The 15,058-nt window shown below is 44.7% G+C and overlaps 1 protein-coding gene across 1 annotated transcript in view; it reads right to left on the bottom strand.

Annotated features, from left to right (window-relative positions):
- The window catches only part of CFAP54 (cilia and flagella associated protein 54), a 276,413-nt gene that overhangs the window by 99,114 nt on the left and 162,241 nt on the right, over positions 1–15,058 (bottom strand). Inside the window, 5 exon segments of the mRNA XM_030214871.1 lie at positions 865–918; positions 2,854–2,976; positions 3,663–3,749; positions 10,053–10,253; positions 13,700–13,766. Of these exon segments, the coding sequence (XP_030070731.1) occupies positions 865–918; positions 2,854–2,976; positions 3,663–3,749; positions 10,053–10,253; positions 13,700–13,766 (532 nt within the window).

The following is a 15,058-nucleotide window of genomic DNA, read 5'->3' as shown; positions in this document are numbered from 1 at the left end:
CTTAACATTCTGTATACAATGCAGTATACAATGGATTTGAACTCATTTCTGCCAAGCCTCAAGACTCTATTGTGGCAGCTTTCCCACGCTCCTGCCTCTTGGTATAGGCAGATGATGTGGAAAGCTGGCAACCATCCTTGGACAAAGTGGGTTGTCTGATAAGCCCTAGGCTTCGGCAACAGTCAAGCAGGCTTTGCTTGCATGGGGCGAGCCTGTCTTGTAGCATTGTTCCTATTTCTTGACTCCCGTAGAGGGGGAGATACTGACTGTCAAGTTAATAAGAAAACTGCAGCCTGATTTATCCAATTGATGAGAAAGTGTCATTATTGATTGCTATATATGGGGGAGGGGAGTTTGGTGATCAGACGTGGGTCATAAAGTGTGCTTGTTGAAAACATTGGCTCAAGAATAAGTCATAGGCAAAACAAATTGGTTTGTTGAGGAAAGAACTGAACACGCACTGATAGTCCAGGGAACAGAGTTCCAGTTAATAATGACTCTTTCCATTAAAGGTCCTGATAACAATCTGCACAAAATCAAAACCTAGGTCTTAGGACAGTGGTTCTCAACCCATTCCTTGGGACACACCCACTCGGTCAGATTTTCAGGATTCACACAATGAATATGCATGAGGTAGATTTGCATGCAATAGAGGCAGTGCATGCAAATTTAACCCATTACTGTGTCCTAAGGACTCGGTTGAGAACCCTGTCTTAGAAGAACGGGGCAGTGGGGTGTTGTCTGTTACAGCAGTAATATATTTAGAAACAGAGAAGATATATGTTGCAGCAAAAGCTTTTTGCAATGGAAATGAAGTCTCTAGAAAAGATACATAATCAAAGCGTATTATAATAGTTTTCTTACTTGCAAATTTTCATTCACCAGAAGTGATTTTGACATGTCTAATTTCTGTATTATCTGAAAGATTTTTAAACAAAACAAAAACAATAATCACATGACACCATATGAAATAAAAAAAAGAAAGGCAAAGAATAACAAATCCAAGGACTTAGTCGCCTGGCACTCTGAAGGTACCCAAAAACTGTCAGCATTTTCCATCTTTTAAAGCCTAAAACAGATAGTGATTGCAAGTTCATTCTTCCTGGAAAGGTCAATAACATTTGTAGTACCCAAAGCTAGTTATTCAGTGGGAAGAACTCAAAAGTGTTTAGAGAGGATAATTTTATAACAGGACACAACAGTTTTCAAGGGAAAAGTATACAGATACTTTCCCTTTGAAAATTATTCCACAGAAAGTAACAAACACATTAATGCCTGGCTTATATTATAGGAAACAGAGTGGAGGAGTGGCCTGACGGTTAGTGCAGCAGGTTCTGGACCTAGGGAACCATGTTCAATTCCCTCTGCAGCTCCGTGTGACCTTGGGGAAGTCCCGTAGTCCTCCATTGCCCCAGGTACAATATAATACTTAGAATGTGAACCCATTAGGGATAGTGCAAACACCTGTAAAATTGTATGTAAATCATTTTTGGTTTTGAGGTGGTTATCAATGAGTCTTCCAGCAATAAGCACAGTTAAGCATAGATTAGTTGTATCAGAAGTATTTATTGGCCATTAACAATCCTCATTGTTAATTACCAGTCAAGATGGCACAGTCAGCATGCTGTGGAGAAGTTCCTTGGTTCAGCCTTGTGGCGAAACATGCTACACATGGGAGCGTATTTTCAAAGCACTTAGACTTACAAAGTCCCGTGGAGGGGCATAATCGAACGGGGCGCCCAAGTTTTCCTGAGGGCATCCTCGCAGGACGTCCTGTGAAGGGGCGGGGAAACCTATATTATCGAAACAAGATGGGCGGCCATCTTTCGTTTCGATAATACGGTCAGGGATGCCCAAATTTCCACATTTAGGTTGACCTTACAGATGGTCGTCCCTAGAGATGGTCGTTCCCAATTTTTGACGATAATGGAAACCGAGGATGCCCATCTCAGAAACGACCAAATGCAAGCCATTTGGTAGTGGGAGGAGCCAGGATTCGTAGTGCACTGGTCCCCCTCACATGCCAGGACACCAACCGGGCACCCTAGGGGGCAATGCAGTGGACTTCAGAAAAAGCTCCCAGGTACATAGCTCCTTTACCTTGTGTGCTGAGCCCCCCAAAACCCACTCCCCACAACTGTACACCACTATCATAGCCCTTAGGGATGAAGGGGGGCACCTAGATGTGGGTACAGTGGGTTTGTGATGGGTTTTGGAGGGCTCACATTTACCACCACAAGTTTAATAGCCATTTGGTCATGGGAGGAGCCAGCATTCGTAGTGCACTGTTCCCCCTGACATGCCAAGACACCAACCGGGCACCCTAGGGGGCACTGCAGTGGACTTCATACATTGCTCCCAGGTGCATAGCTCCCATACCTTGTGTGCTGAGCCCCCCAACCCCCCCCCAAATCCCACTCCCCACAACTGTACAACACTACCATAGCCCTAAGGGGTAAAGGGGGACACCTAGATGTGGGTACAGTGGGTTTCTGGTGGGTTTTGAAGGGCTCACATTTACCACCACAAGTGTAACAGGTGCACCTTAGTAAAAGGATCCCCTAGTGTTTCAATTGTGCCGATTCCATATAATAAAGACTCATTAATTTTTCTTGATTCGTCGCTTGGGCCATTCCCACCCCTTGGTTTGTTGGTGCATAAAGTCTTCAGATATATTTGGAGAGTAATTTTGCAAAAGTCCATTTTTGCCTGCAAAACACTGTTGTACCTATGGAAATGTTTCTTAAAATTACCCCTCAAATAACTTGCTAAACTCTTGCAAATAAAATATGCTGAAATTTTCTGACCAATTTTTAGGGAGAAGAACATTTTAAAACATTTACGTTATTTTACCATATCATTAGTAGCATATCTGAAGCCTTCGCCCAGTCTCTTGGGAATTCTTTGTCCTTGATTAAGATGAAATAGCTCATAACAGGCCTCAGTAAAAAACCTTAAATCTGTAAGAACTTTAGCCTTCAAATAAAAAAATAAAACAATAAATGAGGGGTAGAAATTAAAAGAACGATGGTAATGCATTTAAATTAGTTTTCATTAGTACTTACCTTAACAACTGTATACCAGAATAAAATTTAATCGGAAGCTTCCTTTTCAACAGGAAAAGGGGTGGTTGGTAGTACCAAGCTGCATTAGGAACTGCCTAACACAGCAAAAAAATTGCATTACTGCGGGACATGCTCAGATATCCTGCAGTAACTTTGGTGGTTTTGGAGGGCTTACAATTTCCACCACAAATGGATTGGGATTTGGGCCTGAATACCCCCCCCCCCCCCACACACACACACACACACACACAAAACCAAAAAAACAACAGTCAGCTTTTTCCATCATAGATAGTGATTATAAGTTCATTCTTCCTGCAAAGGTCAACGACATTGGTAGTACCCAAGGTTAGTTATTGAGAGGGAAGAACTCAAAAGTGTTGAGAGAGGATAATTTTATAACAGGTCACAACAGTTTTCAAAGCTTGGAAATTATTCCACAGAACGCACCAAACACATTTATGCCTGGATTATATTATAGGAAACAGAGTGGAGAAGTGGCCTAATGCACAACTCAAATGGGGCATGACCCGGGAAGGAGCCAGGGGCATTCTGAAAAGTTCCACACATTTTCATAGAACAGCGCTATATCATAATTACCTTAAGGATTCTTCCTTCAATGGATTTAAGAGGTTCATGGCAAACTGTAGATACAAAGTACTGGTACAATGTCAATAGTGGCAGAATCTGCGAACAGGAAACATTGAGATTTTGAAAAAGTCAGATATTCAAAAGTCTTTGGCATCAGGCTAATGATGATTGAAATGTAGTATCTGAAATTTTTTGTTTTTTAATGGTTTTGAGTCTTGTTTCAATGTGCATTTGGGAATACAGTGAGTGAACATTAAGAAAGGAAGTTATCGAAGAGGGCTACACAGTTACTGAAGAGAGTGAAGTACTTGGATCTACTTCTTTTTTTTTTCGTTACATTTGTATCCCGCGCTTTCCCACTCATGGCAGGCTCAATGCAGCTTACATGGGGCAATGGAGGGTTAAGTGACTTGCCCAGAGTCACAAGGAGCTGCCTGTGCCTGAAGTGGGAATCAAAAAGTTCCTCAGTTCCCCAGGACCAAAGTCCACCACCCTAACCACTAGGCCACTCCTCCACTCTTGCTACTATTTGAGATTCTACATGGAATGTTGCTATTCCACTAGCAACATTCCATGTAGAAGTCGGCCCTTGCAGATCACCAATGTGGCCGCGCAGGCTTCTGCTTCTGTGAGTCTGACGTCCTGCACGTACGTGCAGGACGTCAGACTCACAGAAACAAAAGCCTGTGCAGCCTTCTACATGGAATGTTGCTAGTGGAATATCAACATTCCATGTAGAATTTCCAATAGTAGCAACATTCCATGTAGAATCTCCAATAGTAGCAACATTCCATGTAGAATCTCCAATAGTATCTATTTTATTTTTGTTACATTTGTACCCCGTGCTTTCCCACTCATGGCAGGCTCAATGCAGCTTACATGGGGCAATGGAGGGTTAAGTGACTTGCCCAGAGTCACAAGGAGCTGCCTCTGCCTGAAGTGGGACTCAAACTCAGTTCCTCAGGACCAAAGTCCACCACCCTAAGCACTAGGCCACTTCTCCACTGTTGCTACTATTTGAGATTCTACATGGAATGTTGCTATTCCACTAGTGTAGAAGTCGGCCCTTGCAGATCACCAATGTGGCCGCGCAGGCTTCTACATGGAATGTTGCTAGTGGAATAGCAACATTCCATGTAGAATCTCCAATAGTAGCAACATTCCATGTAGAATCTCCAATAGTATCTATTTTATTTTTATTACATTTGTACCCTGCGCTTTCCCACTCATGGCAGGCTCAATGCAGCTTACATGGGGCAATGGAGGGTTAAGTGACTTGCCCAGAGTCACAAGGAGCTGCCTGTGCTGGGAATCGAACTCAGTTCCTCAGTTCCCCAGGACCAAAGTTCTGCCAGGGCGTTGCCTTTCTCTGCCAGATACATGACTCCAAGTATCATGCTATGAGAGATGGCCCAGTCCCTAATTCTGACAGTTTTCCAATACAGGAGGTATGCTTGGTTGCCTGCCTGGATTAGACTAATTTTGTTGGCCATTTGATCTCTGAAAGAATAATCCAAATCACTCTTAGCTCCAGGAAATGTATCTGTTGAAGGTTTTCCTCAGCAGATCAAAGACCCAAAGAGTGAAGTTCATCCACAATGGTTAGGGGTGTAGCCAAACCTCGGCAGGAGGGGGGTCCAGAGCCCAAGATGGGGGTGCACAGTTTACCCCCCCCCCCCGCCACTTTCAACCCCCCCTGCCATCCTCGACCCCCCTCCCGCCGCCAACCCTCCCCTGTTGCCACCAGGTACCTTTGCTGGAAGGGGTCCCCAACCCCCGCCAGTCGAGGTCTCCGTCACCTTCGCTGATCTGTTTCTGTGCACACGCAGGACGTCAGGAGTCAGGACTCACAGAAACAGATCAGCGAAGGCGCCGGAGACCTCGGCTGGCGGGGGTTGGGGACCCCCGCTAGCAAAAGGTACCAGGCAGCAGTGGCGGCGGGAGGGGGGATTGAAAGTGGCAGGGGAGGGTCGGCGGTGGTGGTGGGGGGTCAAAAATACAGGGGGCCAGGGCTAAATCTGTGGGGGCCCATGCCCCCATGGCCCCACCTAGCTATGCCCCTGGTTTGGATGCACCTGTGGCAAGAGTAATTTGAATAGAAGAGTGTGAGGTATGAAACTCACAGAAAAGTGGAAACTTTAGTAACTACAAAACATCTCAAGATATCATCAGATCATTAAGGAGGAGATTCTATATACGGCAGCTAAAAAAATCGGTACTGAAATCAGTGCTAAGCGTATTCTATAAGCAGTGCCTAGATTTAGGCGCCAATTATACAATACACTTAATTCATATTTCAGTACCTAAATCTGCGCACATCCATTTACAACAACGAAAAATTGGAGATTTAGGTGCACTAGGCCATATTCTATAACTAGGCGCCTAAAGTTTGGAACACCCATGAAACGCCCATTTCCCTGCCCATAACTATGTCCCCTTTTTGCCTGCGTGCGTTAAAGGTTCAGCACACATCGTTGCAAAATATGTTTAGCGAGTTGTGCGCCTAAATTCTAATCAGTGCCAATTAATGCTCATCATTGCTTGTTAACTGCCGTTATCAGCACTCACTAAGCTTATTAAGTTATGCGCAACGTTATAGAATCCACACTGATTTCAGCGCAGATCTCTTGGCTCACTATATAGAATCCGTGGGTAAGGGGCTAATTTTATAGCTGTCCATGTTAGTGGAAAATATGCATGTTCATCTCTCTATGCAGACTTTGCTGGATTTTTAGTTTTAAACAATTTTATTGTTTATTGATGACCTATCACAAACAATACAATATTCATACGCTATGTTCAAGATACATCAGGAAACAAATGAACAACTTGTAATCATAACATAGAGGTAGCCATCACTTTTCTCTTTAGCTTCCTCCCTCCCTACTCCCAGCTACCCCCCCCCCCCTATCTGCCCTTCCTTACCCCTCCAATATTCCTCTCCCCTGTAACCTCCCTCCCCCCTTTGTCTTTGCTGGATTTTTAAGGCAAAAATCTGCACACACTTTCACTTTAAAATGTACCCTGGGAATACTACGCACACACATTGACACTTGCGGCTTGGTGTGCATGGTTTTTTTTTCCATGAAAATGTATGCATAGCTTTCAAAATTCAAACCTATCTGCAAAGTGCAAACTTCTTCTCACCTGTACCCTGGTAATTCTACAGCTTATTGTGGGAAAAAAAAATACATGCAAGCAGGTTGTATGTGCATACTTTAACCAGCACATTGAGCAGATAGTTTTGTAAAACTTCACTTGGGAGTCGCTGCAAAAGCTATGCTTCCTTCACTAGATCAGTGAAGAAAAAGAGCAGTTCCATGAAAACTGGCCAAAAGTGAACCTAGTCATTCACAAATATATGCCATTACTCTAAACATTTGTGTGCATGTCTGGTGCATAAATATTTCTTCCCACTTTACAGAATTATCACTATAAAAGCTGAATATCACCACTTGATGTATCGTCACCAGCAATCAATGTATTGCATATATATTTAGTACAACTGACTATACAGTACTTACTGACTTCACGGTAAACCTGGAGGACGTAATGGGGCAGTTCGGCAAACTGAAGAGTAGCAAATCTCCTGGACCGGATGGTATTCATCCTAGAGTACTGATAGAACTGAAAAAATGAGCTTGCGGAGCTACTGCTAGTGATATGCAACTTATCCTTAAAATCGAGTGTGGTACCGGAAGATTGGAGGGTGGCCAATGTAACGCCCATTTTTAAAAAAGGCTCCAGGGGAGATCCGGGAAATTATAGACCGGTGAGTCTGACGTTGGTGCCGGGGAAAATGGTAGAGGCTATTATTAAAAACAAAATTACAGAGCACATCCGAGGACATGGATTACTGAGACCGAGTCAGCACGGCTTTTGTGTGGGGAAATCTTGCCTGACCAATTTACTTCAATTCTTTGAAGGAATAAACAAACATGTGGACAAAGGGGAGCCGGTTGATATTGTGTATCTGGATTTTCAAAAGGCGTTTGACAAGGTACCTCATGAAAGGCTACAGAGGAAATTGGAGGATCATGGGATAGGAGGAAATGTCCTATTGTGGATTAAAAACTGGTTGAAGGATAGGAAACAGAGAGTGGGGTTAAATGGGCAGTATTCACAATGGAGAAGGGTAGTTAGTGGGGTTCCTCAGGGGTCTGTGCTAGGACCGCTGCTTTTTAATATATTTATAAATGATTTAGAGATGGGAGTAACTAGCGAGGTAATTAAATTTGCTGATGACACAAAGTTATTCAAAGTCGTTAACTCACGACAGGATTGTGAAAAATTACAAGAGGACCTTACGAGACTGGGAGACTGGGCGGCTAAATGGCAGATGACGTTTAATGTGCGCAAGTGCAAGGTGATGCATGTGGGAAAAAAGAACCCGAATTATAGCTACGTCATGCAAGGTTCCACGTTAGGAGTTACGGACCAAGAAAGGGATCTGGGTGTCGTCGTCGATAACACACTGAAACCTTCTGCTCAGTGTGCTGCTGCGGCTAGGAAAGCGAATAGAATGTTGGGTATTATTAGGAAAGGTATGGAAAACAGGTGTGAGGATGTTATAATGCTGTTGTATCGCTCCATGGTGCGACTACACCTTGAGTATTGTGTTCAATTCTGGTCGCCGCATCTCAAGAAAGATATAGTAGAATTGGAAAAAGTGCAGCGAAGGGCGACTAAAATGATAGCGGGGATGGGACGCCTTCCCTATGAAGAAAGACTAAGGAGGCTAGGGCTATTCAGCTTGGAGAAGAGACGGCTGAGGGGAGACATGATAGAGGTATATAAAATAATGAGTGGAGTGGAACAGGTGGATGTGAAGCGTCTGTTCACGCTTTCCAAAAATACTAGGACTAGGGGGCATGCGATTAAACTACAGTGTAGTAAATTTAAAACAAATCGGAGAAAATGTTTCTTCACCCAACGTGTAATTAAACTCTGGAATTCATTGCCGGAAAATGTGGTGAAGGCGGTTAGCTTAGCAGAGTTTAAAAAGGGGTTGGACGGTTTCCTAAAGGACAAGTCCATAAACCGCTACTAAACGGACTTGGAAAAATCCCAAATCCCAGGAATAACATATATAGAATGTTTGTACGTTTGGGAAGCTTGCCAGGTGCCCTTAGCCTGGATTGGCCGCTGTTGTGGACAAGATGCTGGGCTCAATGGACCCTTGGTCTTTTTTCAGTATGGCATTACTTATGTTATCAGTGCTAAATATATGTGCTGACCAATATTCAGCCCACTACTGACAGAGATGACTGCTGCGGACAGAATTAGGTCCAGATATCTGGTGCCAGTATCTTTACAGGTACTGGAACTGAATATCCAAGTGTTTTCTTGTGCCCACAAGCTATCCAGGTATGGCCAGTGCTGTAGTCAGACAGCTAACTGGGCATGGGTAGGACTGTATTATATGCCCGATTAGCTATCTGGGCATCAGTATTGAATATCTGCAGTGCCCAAATAACTCCTGGGTCCACCACTACTCCACCCCAGCACTAACAGGATAGTGCACCTCGGTCAGTGTTCATATTCAGCGGTACTGGCTAGTTAAGAGCAATTAAATATTAGTGATTGGGCCAGACATCACAATTAGAACACAGGAATAGCCACACTGTGGCAGACCAATGGTCCATCTAGCCCAGTATCCTGTTTCCAACAGTGGCCAATCCAGATCACAAGTACCTGGCAGCAGCCCAAATAGTAGCAACGTTCCATGTAAAACCTCAAAGAGTAGCAACATTCCATACTATCCATCCTAGGGAAAGCTTTCCCCGAGTCTGTTTCAATAGCAGACTATGTATTTTTCCTCCAGGAACTTGTCCTGACCTTTTTTAAACCCAGATACGCTAAGCGCTGTTACCACATCCTCCGGCAACGATTCTTTGAGTGAAAAAATATTTCCTCCTATTTGTTTGAAAAGTATTTCCATGTAACTTCCTTGAGTGTCCCCAAGTCTTTGTACTTTAAAAAAAAAAAAATCGATTCACCTCCACCCGCTCCACACCACTCAGGATTTTGTAGACCTCAATCATTTCTCCCCTCATCTGTCTCTTTTCCAAGCTGAAGAGCCCTAACCTCGTTAGCCTTTCCTCATATGAAAGGAGTTTCATCCCTTTATCATTTTGGTTGCACTTCTTTGAACCTTTTCTGACTCCGCTATGTCTTTTTTTTGACCAGGTTAGGAGCTTTTCCTGGCCAGCTAAATCACCTTGAGTATCAGGCCAATATTGTTTAAACACCTCTGGTTTAGTATACTGATCGCCATTTCGGAGTATAAACCTGCAGATTTTTTTTATCTGACTCTTAGATTTACAGTAATGATTTTAGTTGATACCCAAGTCTTTTTGATATTTCCTTCTGAATATGCAATTTTCAATGTGAACTTACCAATAGGTTTTGCCCAGCACCATAGAGCTCCATTATGATAAAATTCAGACAGGAAACAACTGTAGAAACATCAGCTCTGTGTCGATCAGAGAACAGATCTATACCAGGAATAAGTTCCTTTATGTCAAATTCTTCATCTATTTCATACAGTGCATAGTCACAGTCATCTCTAGGATGAGAAAGAGATGCTCTCAGCAGGGCCTGAAAATAATGAAACCAATCTGCAATTAATCCAAGTATACACTAGCAGGTGAATTTTCAAAAGAGAAGGGCGCCCATCTTCCGACTCAAATCGGGAGATGGGCGTCCTTCTCGCAAGGTCACCCAAATCGGCATAATCGAAAGCCGATTTGGGGCGCCTTCAACTGCTTTCCATTATGGGGACGACCAAAGTTCACGGGGGCGTGTCGGCAGTGTAGCGAAGGAGGGACTGGGGCGTGCTTAGGAGATGGGCGTCCTCGACTGATAATGGAAAAAAGAAGGGCATCCCTGACGAACACTTGGGCGACTTTACTTGGTCCATTTTTTTTCATGACCAAGCCTTGAAACGGTACCCGAACTGACCAGATGACCACCGGAGGGAATCAGGGATGACCTCCCCTTACTCCCGCAGTGGTCACTAACCCCCTCCCACCCTCAAAAAAAATCTTTAAAAATACTTTTTTGCCAGCCTCAAATGTCATACTCAGGTCCATCGCAGCAGTATGCAGGTACCTGGAGAAGTTGTAGTGGGTGCAGTGTACTTCAGGCAGGCAGACCCAGGCCCCCCCTACCTGTTACATTTGTGGTGGTAAATGTGAGCCCTCCAAAACCCACCACAAACCCACTGTACCCACATGTAGGTGCCCCCCTTCATCCCTAAGGGCTATGGTAGTGTTGTGGATTTTGGGTTTTTGGGGGCTCAGCACCCAAGGTAAGGGAGCTATGCACCTGGGACCTTTTTCTGAAGTCCACTGCAGTGCCCCCTAGGGTGCCCGGTTGGTGTCCTGGCATGTCAGGGGGACCAGTGTACTGCGAATGCTGGCTCCTCCCATGACCAAATAGCTTGGATTTGATCGGTTTTGAGATGGGCGTCCTCGGTTTCCATTATCGCTGAAAACCGGACACGACCATCTCAAAAACAACCTAAGGACGAGCATCTCTAAGGTCTACCTAAATTTCATGATTTGGGCATCCCTGACCGTATTATCGAAATGAAAGATGGACGACCATCTTGTTTCGATAATACGGGTTGCTCCACCCCTTTACAGGGCCATCCTGCTAGGACGCCCTCATGAAAACTTGGGCGCCCCGTTCGATTATGCCCCTCTAGGCTTATTTTCAAGAGAAAATGTCCAAAAAGTAGCATAAATCTGCATGTGGACGTTTTTCTCACAAAAACGTCCAAAGTGGTATTTTTGACACCAATTTTTAGATGGTCTACGAAGTCCATGGGAAATACGTTCAAATCACAAAGGGGCGTGTCAGTGGCGTGTTAAGGGCGGGATCTGGGCATTCCTAACACTTGGTCTATTGTTTCTCATACCTCACACTATCTGCTTTTGTCTCACGTAGAATGTAAACCACACTGAACCATAAAAAGAGGATATTAGCGGTATACAAGAATTGAAATGAAATGAACTTTTTCAGCCATAATGGAACAAAACAAAACCGTGCAGGACTAAAACTAAGACATTTTGAGTAAGTGCTGGTTTATAATGAATAAGGCACAAAAAGGTGCCCTTAAATGACCAGATGACCACTGAAGGAAATCAGGGAAGATCTCCCCCTACTTCCCCAATGGTCACTGACCCCCTCACACCCCCCAAAAATGTGATTAAAAACATTACTTACCAGCCTCTATGCCAGCCTCAGATGTAACACTCAGGTCCATTAGAGCAGCATGCAGGTCCCTGGAATAGTCTAGTGGTGGGTGCAGTGCACTGCAAACAGGTAGGCCAAGGCCCATACCTCCCCCTACCTGTTACACTTGTGGTGGAAACAGGGCCACTGAGAGGGGGGCGGGGGGGGGGGACAAAATTCCCCAGGCCCGGGCCTCCAAGAAGGGCCTGGTGCCGCAGTCCCCGATCTCACCTGCCCTCAGCCCCGCCCCCAAAGTCGCCGCACCACAGTCCCCACCCGGCCCCCTTCCGTCCGCCACCGGACCGGGCCCCCTGCATTGAAATCATCACAGCGCCTCACCTGTCACCTCCGTGACTGAAAGCGCAGCAGTGGCAGATCGGATTCGCCTCCCTTCGGGCCTTCTCTCCCTGTGTCCCGCCCTCGCAGAAGTTATAAGTGCCCCCTTCACCCATAAGGGCTATTGTAGTAGTGTACAGTTGGGGGGAGTGGGTTTTGGGTAGGTTTTGTGGGGCTCAGCAGACAAGATAAGGGGAGCAACTGTGAGATATGTTCCTGAGAGCATTTATTTGAAGTCCACTGCAGTGCTCCCTAGGATGCCCCATTGCTCTCCTGGGATGTCTGTGTGGCCAGCCTACTATTTATGTATGTATGTATTTATTTTATTTATGGTTCATTTGTATCCCACATTTTCCCACTCATGCAGGCACAATGTGGCTTACAGAAAATTAAGAACATTACAATAAAGGAAATATTGCAAAGGGGACAAAGACTAGACAGAAGGAGCAGTAGCTAACATTGGGAAACCAAGCAGGGTGGGGATCATGAAGGGTGTATCAATCAGAAGAGTAACTAGGGGAATAAGTTTTGGCAAAGAAGTAAGTCTTCAGCAACTTCTTGAAGAGGATGTGGTCCACTTGCGATTTGAGGTGCTGCGGGAGAGCATTCCAGTATTTAGGGCTCATCCTACATCCCAATGGCTTAGATTTTGTGCATTTTTCACTTGCACTTTTTTTTTTTTTCAAAAATAGACCAAAAAGATAAATGCAACAAGCACAAAAACATATAGCAAATAGCCATTTTGGGGGGAAAAAACACATATTTTTCTGTTTTGAAAATGGCTATATTCCCCACTTGAATTTTGGACGTTTTGAGCAAAATGTGCAAAGTTGGACTTAGATGTCATACTGAAAATGCCCCTCACTGTATACTACTACATAACCAAATTTTGACAAGTTAAATTAAGCTCATTTTCGGCACAGTCTAGGCAGCTAGATTGAGATCACCATCGCAGCATGTAGTTCTGGGTGGCTAAATTAGGCAGCTCCAACCTAAGCTCAATTCTCGATGCATTTTTTTATTATTTTGCAGGTCCTCCACTAATTATTCCATTAGCTGTCGGGACTTGCAGAAAATTCATGCTACCGTGTTATAACTCAGCATTAGCCAAATAGCCCAAGCTAATGCGAACGCACTAACTGGTTAACACTTCCAGACCCATTCTCAGCCCATTGTACAGCACTGCGTAACCCTAGTAGCGCTTTAGAAATGTTAAGTAGTAGTAGTATGACACACCCCCTCTAAAAAAATAATTTAAAGAAAATAGTTAATGTTAACAGGAGAAATACTGATAAATGCTTAAATTTGTTTTGCAGTAGCCTATTTTTCACACGCTAAGCGCATGATAGGGCTTAACATCCTTTACTAGAAGGGTCCCTAAATTTGTGTAACAGATTAGGCAGTCTGGGGTTTGGAATCTAATTTCAAGGGTTCTTTTACTGTAGTTTATAATGTGCTACAATCTTTACCTTGAAGAGAAAAGAAGATAGAATACAGCACTCTGTCCTCAGTTTCACATTTGAAGTCAAAATGTATCTGCATAAATGCAACAAATGTATCGTTATGAAAATAAATTCTCTTCCATGCGTCTCTGATTACTCCAGCATCAGGAATGTCGTCATACTGGATACACAAAATAAGACTTCTGAAAGTGACCCACCAAACGCTCCAGGAGTGGCCATCAGAGGCCTAGCCAGACTTGATATTTTAGATGGGCCATTCCAAGCGCTTGTGCCCCCTCCTCACCCACCCAACCACACACCATCAAATATCTTCCCGGAGATATTTTTTTAAGAACATAAGAGGGGTTTTTTTTCACCTACCCCACATCTTCTCCCTCTCCAGCATCCCGGCATCTGCACTCCTGTCTCTGAACTCTATCCCTCCCCGATGTCGGTACAGACATTCTCGGCGCCTGCAGAGATTCAGTCTCGCTGCATGCACCAGCCCTGCAGGCTTCCATCTGCAATGTCCCGCCCTCTCTGACATCATTTCCTGTTTCCTGTCTGGCAGAACATAGCAGATGAAAGCCTTGTGGGGCTGGCACAAGCAGTAAGAATGAATCACTGCAGGCGCTGAGGACACTTGTACCGACACCAGGGAGGGAAGAGGTTCAGAGACAGATGCCAGGACGCCGAGGAGAGGCGAAGGAGAGGGGGGAAGAGAGCAGTGTGGCGCTGCAGTTGGGATAGGGTTACCATATGGCTCCAGAAAAAGGAGGACGGATTGAGCCAGCCGGGTTTTACTTCCATTGCTTTCAATGGAAAGGAATGGAAGTAAAACCCGGCTGGTTTTTACTAGTGCTGGGCAGACTTATATGGTCTGTGCCGGGGCTGGTGGTGGGAGGCAGGGATAGTGCTGGGCAGACTTATACGGTCTGTGCCAGAGATGGTGGTGGGAGGCGGGACTGGTAGTTGGGAGGCGGGGATAGTGCTGGGCAGACTTATAGGGTCTGTGCCAGAGCTGGTGGTGGGAGGCGGGACTGGTAGTTGGGAGGCGAGGATTGTGCTGGGCAGACTTATAGGGTCTGTGCCAGAGCTGGTGGTTGGGAGGCGGGGTTGGTGGTTGGGAGGCGGGGATAGGGCTGGCCAGACTTATATGGTTTGTGCCCTGAAGAGGACAGTACAAATAAAAAAGTAGCACATATGAATTTATCTTCTTGGGCAGACTGGATGGACCATGCAGGTCTTTTTCTGCCGTCATCTACTATGTTTACTATGTATAGTAACATAGTAAATGATGGCAGATAGAGACCTGAATGGTCCATCCAGTCTGCTCAACAAGATAAACTCATTTTACATGGTATGTGATACTTTATATGTATACCC

Source organism: Microcaecilia unicolor, chromosome 9, assembly GCF_901765095.1.
Source record: "Microcaecilia unicolor chromosome 9, aMicUni1.1, whole genome shotgun sequence".
Taxonomy (NCBI): Eukaryota; Metazoa; Chordata; class Amphibia; order Gymnophiona; family Siphonopidae; genus Microcaecilia; species Microcaecilia unicolor.
The sequence above is the reverse complement of the archived record's forward strand: the minus strand, read 5'-3'. Positions and strand labels throughout refer to the sequence as shown.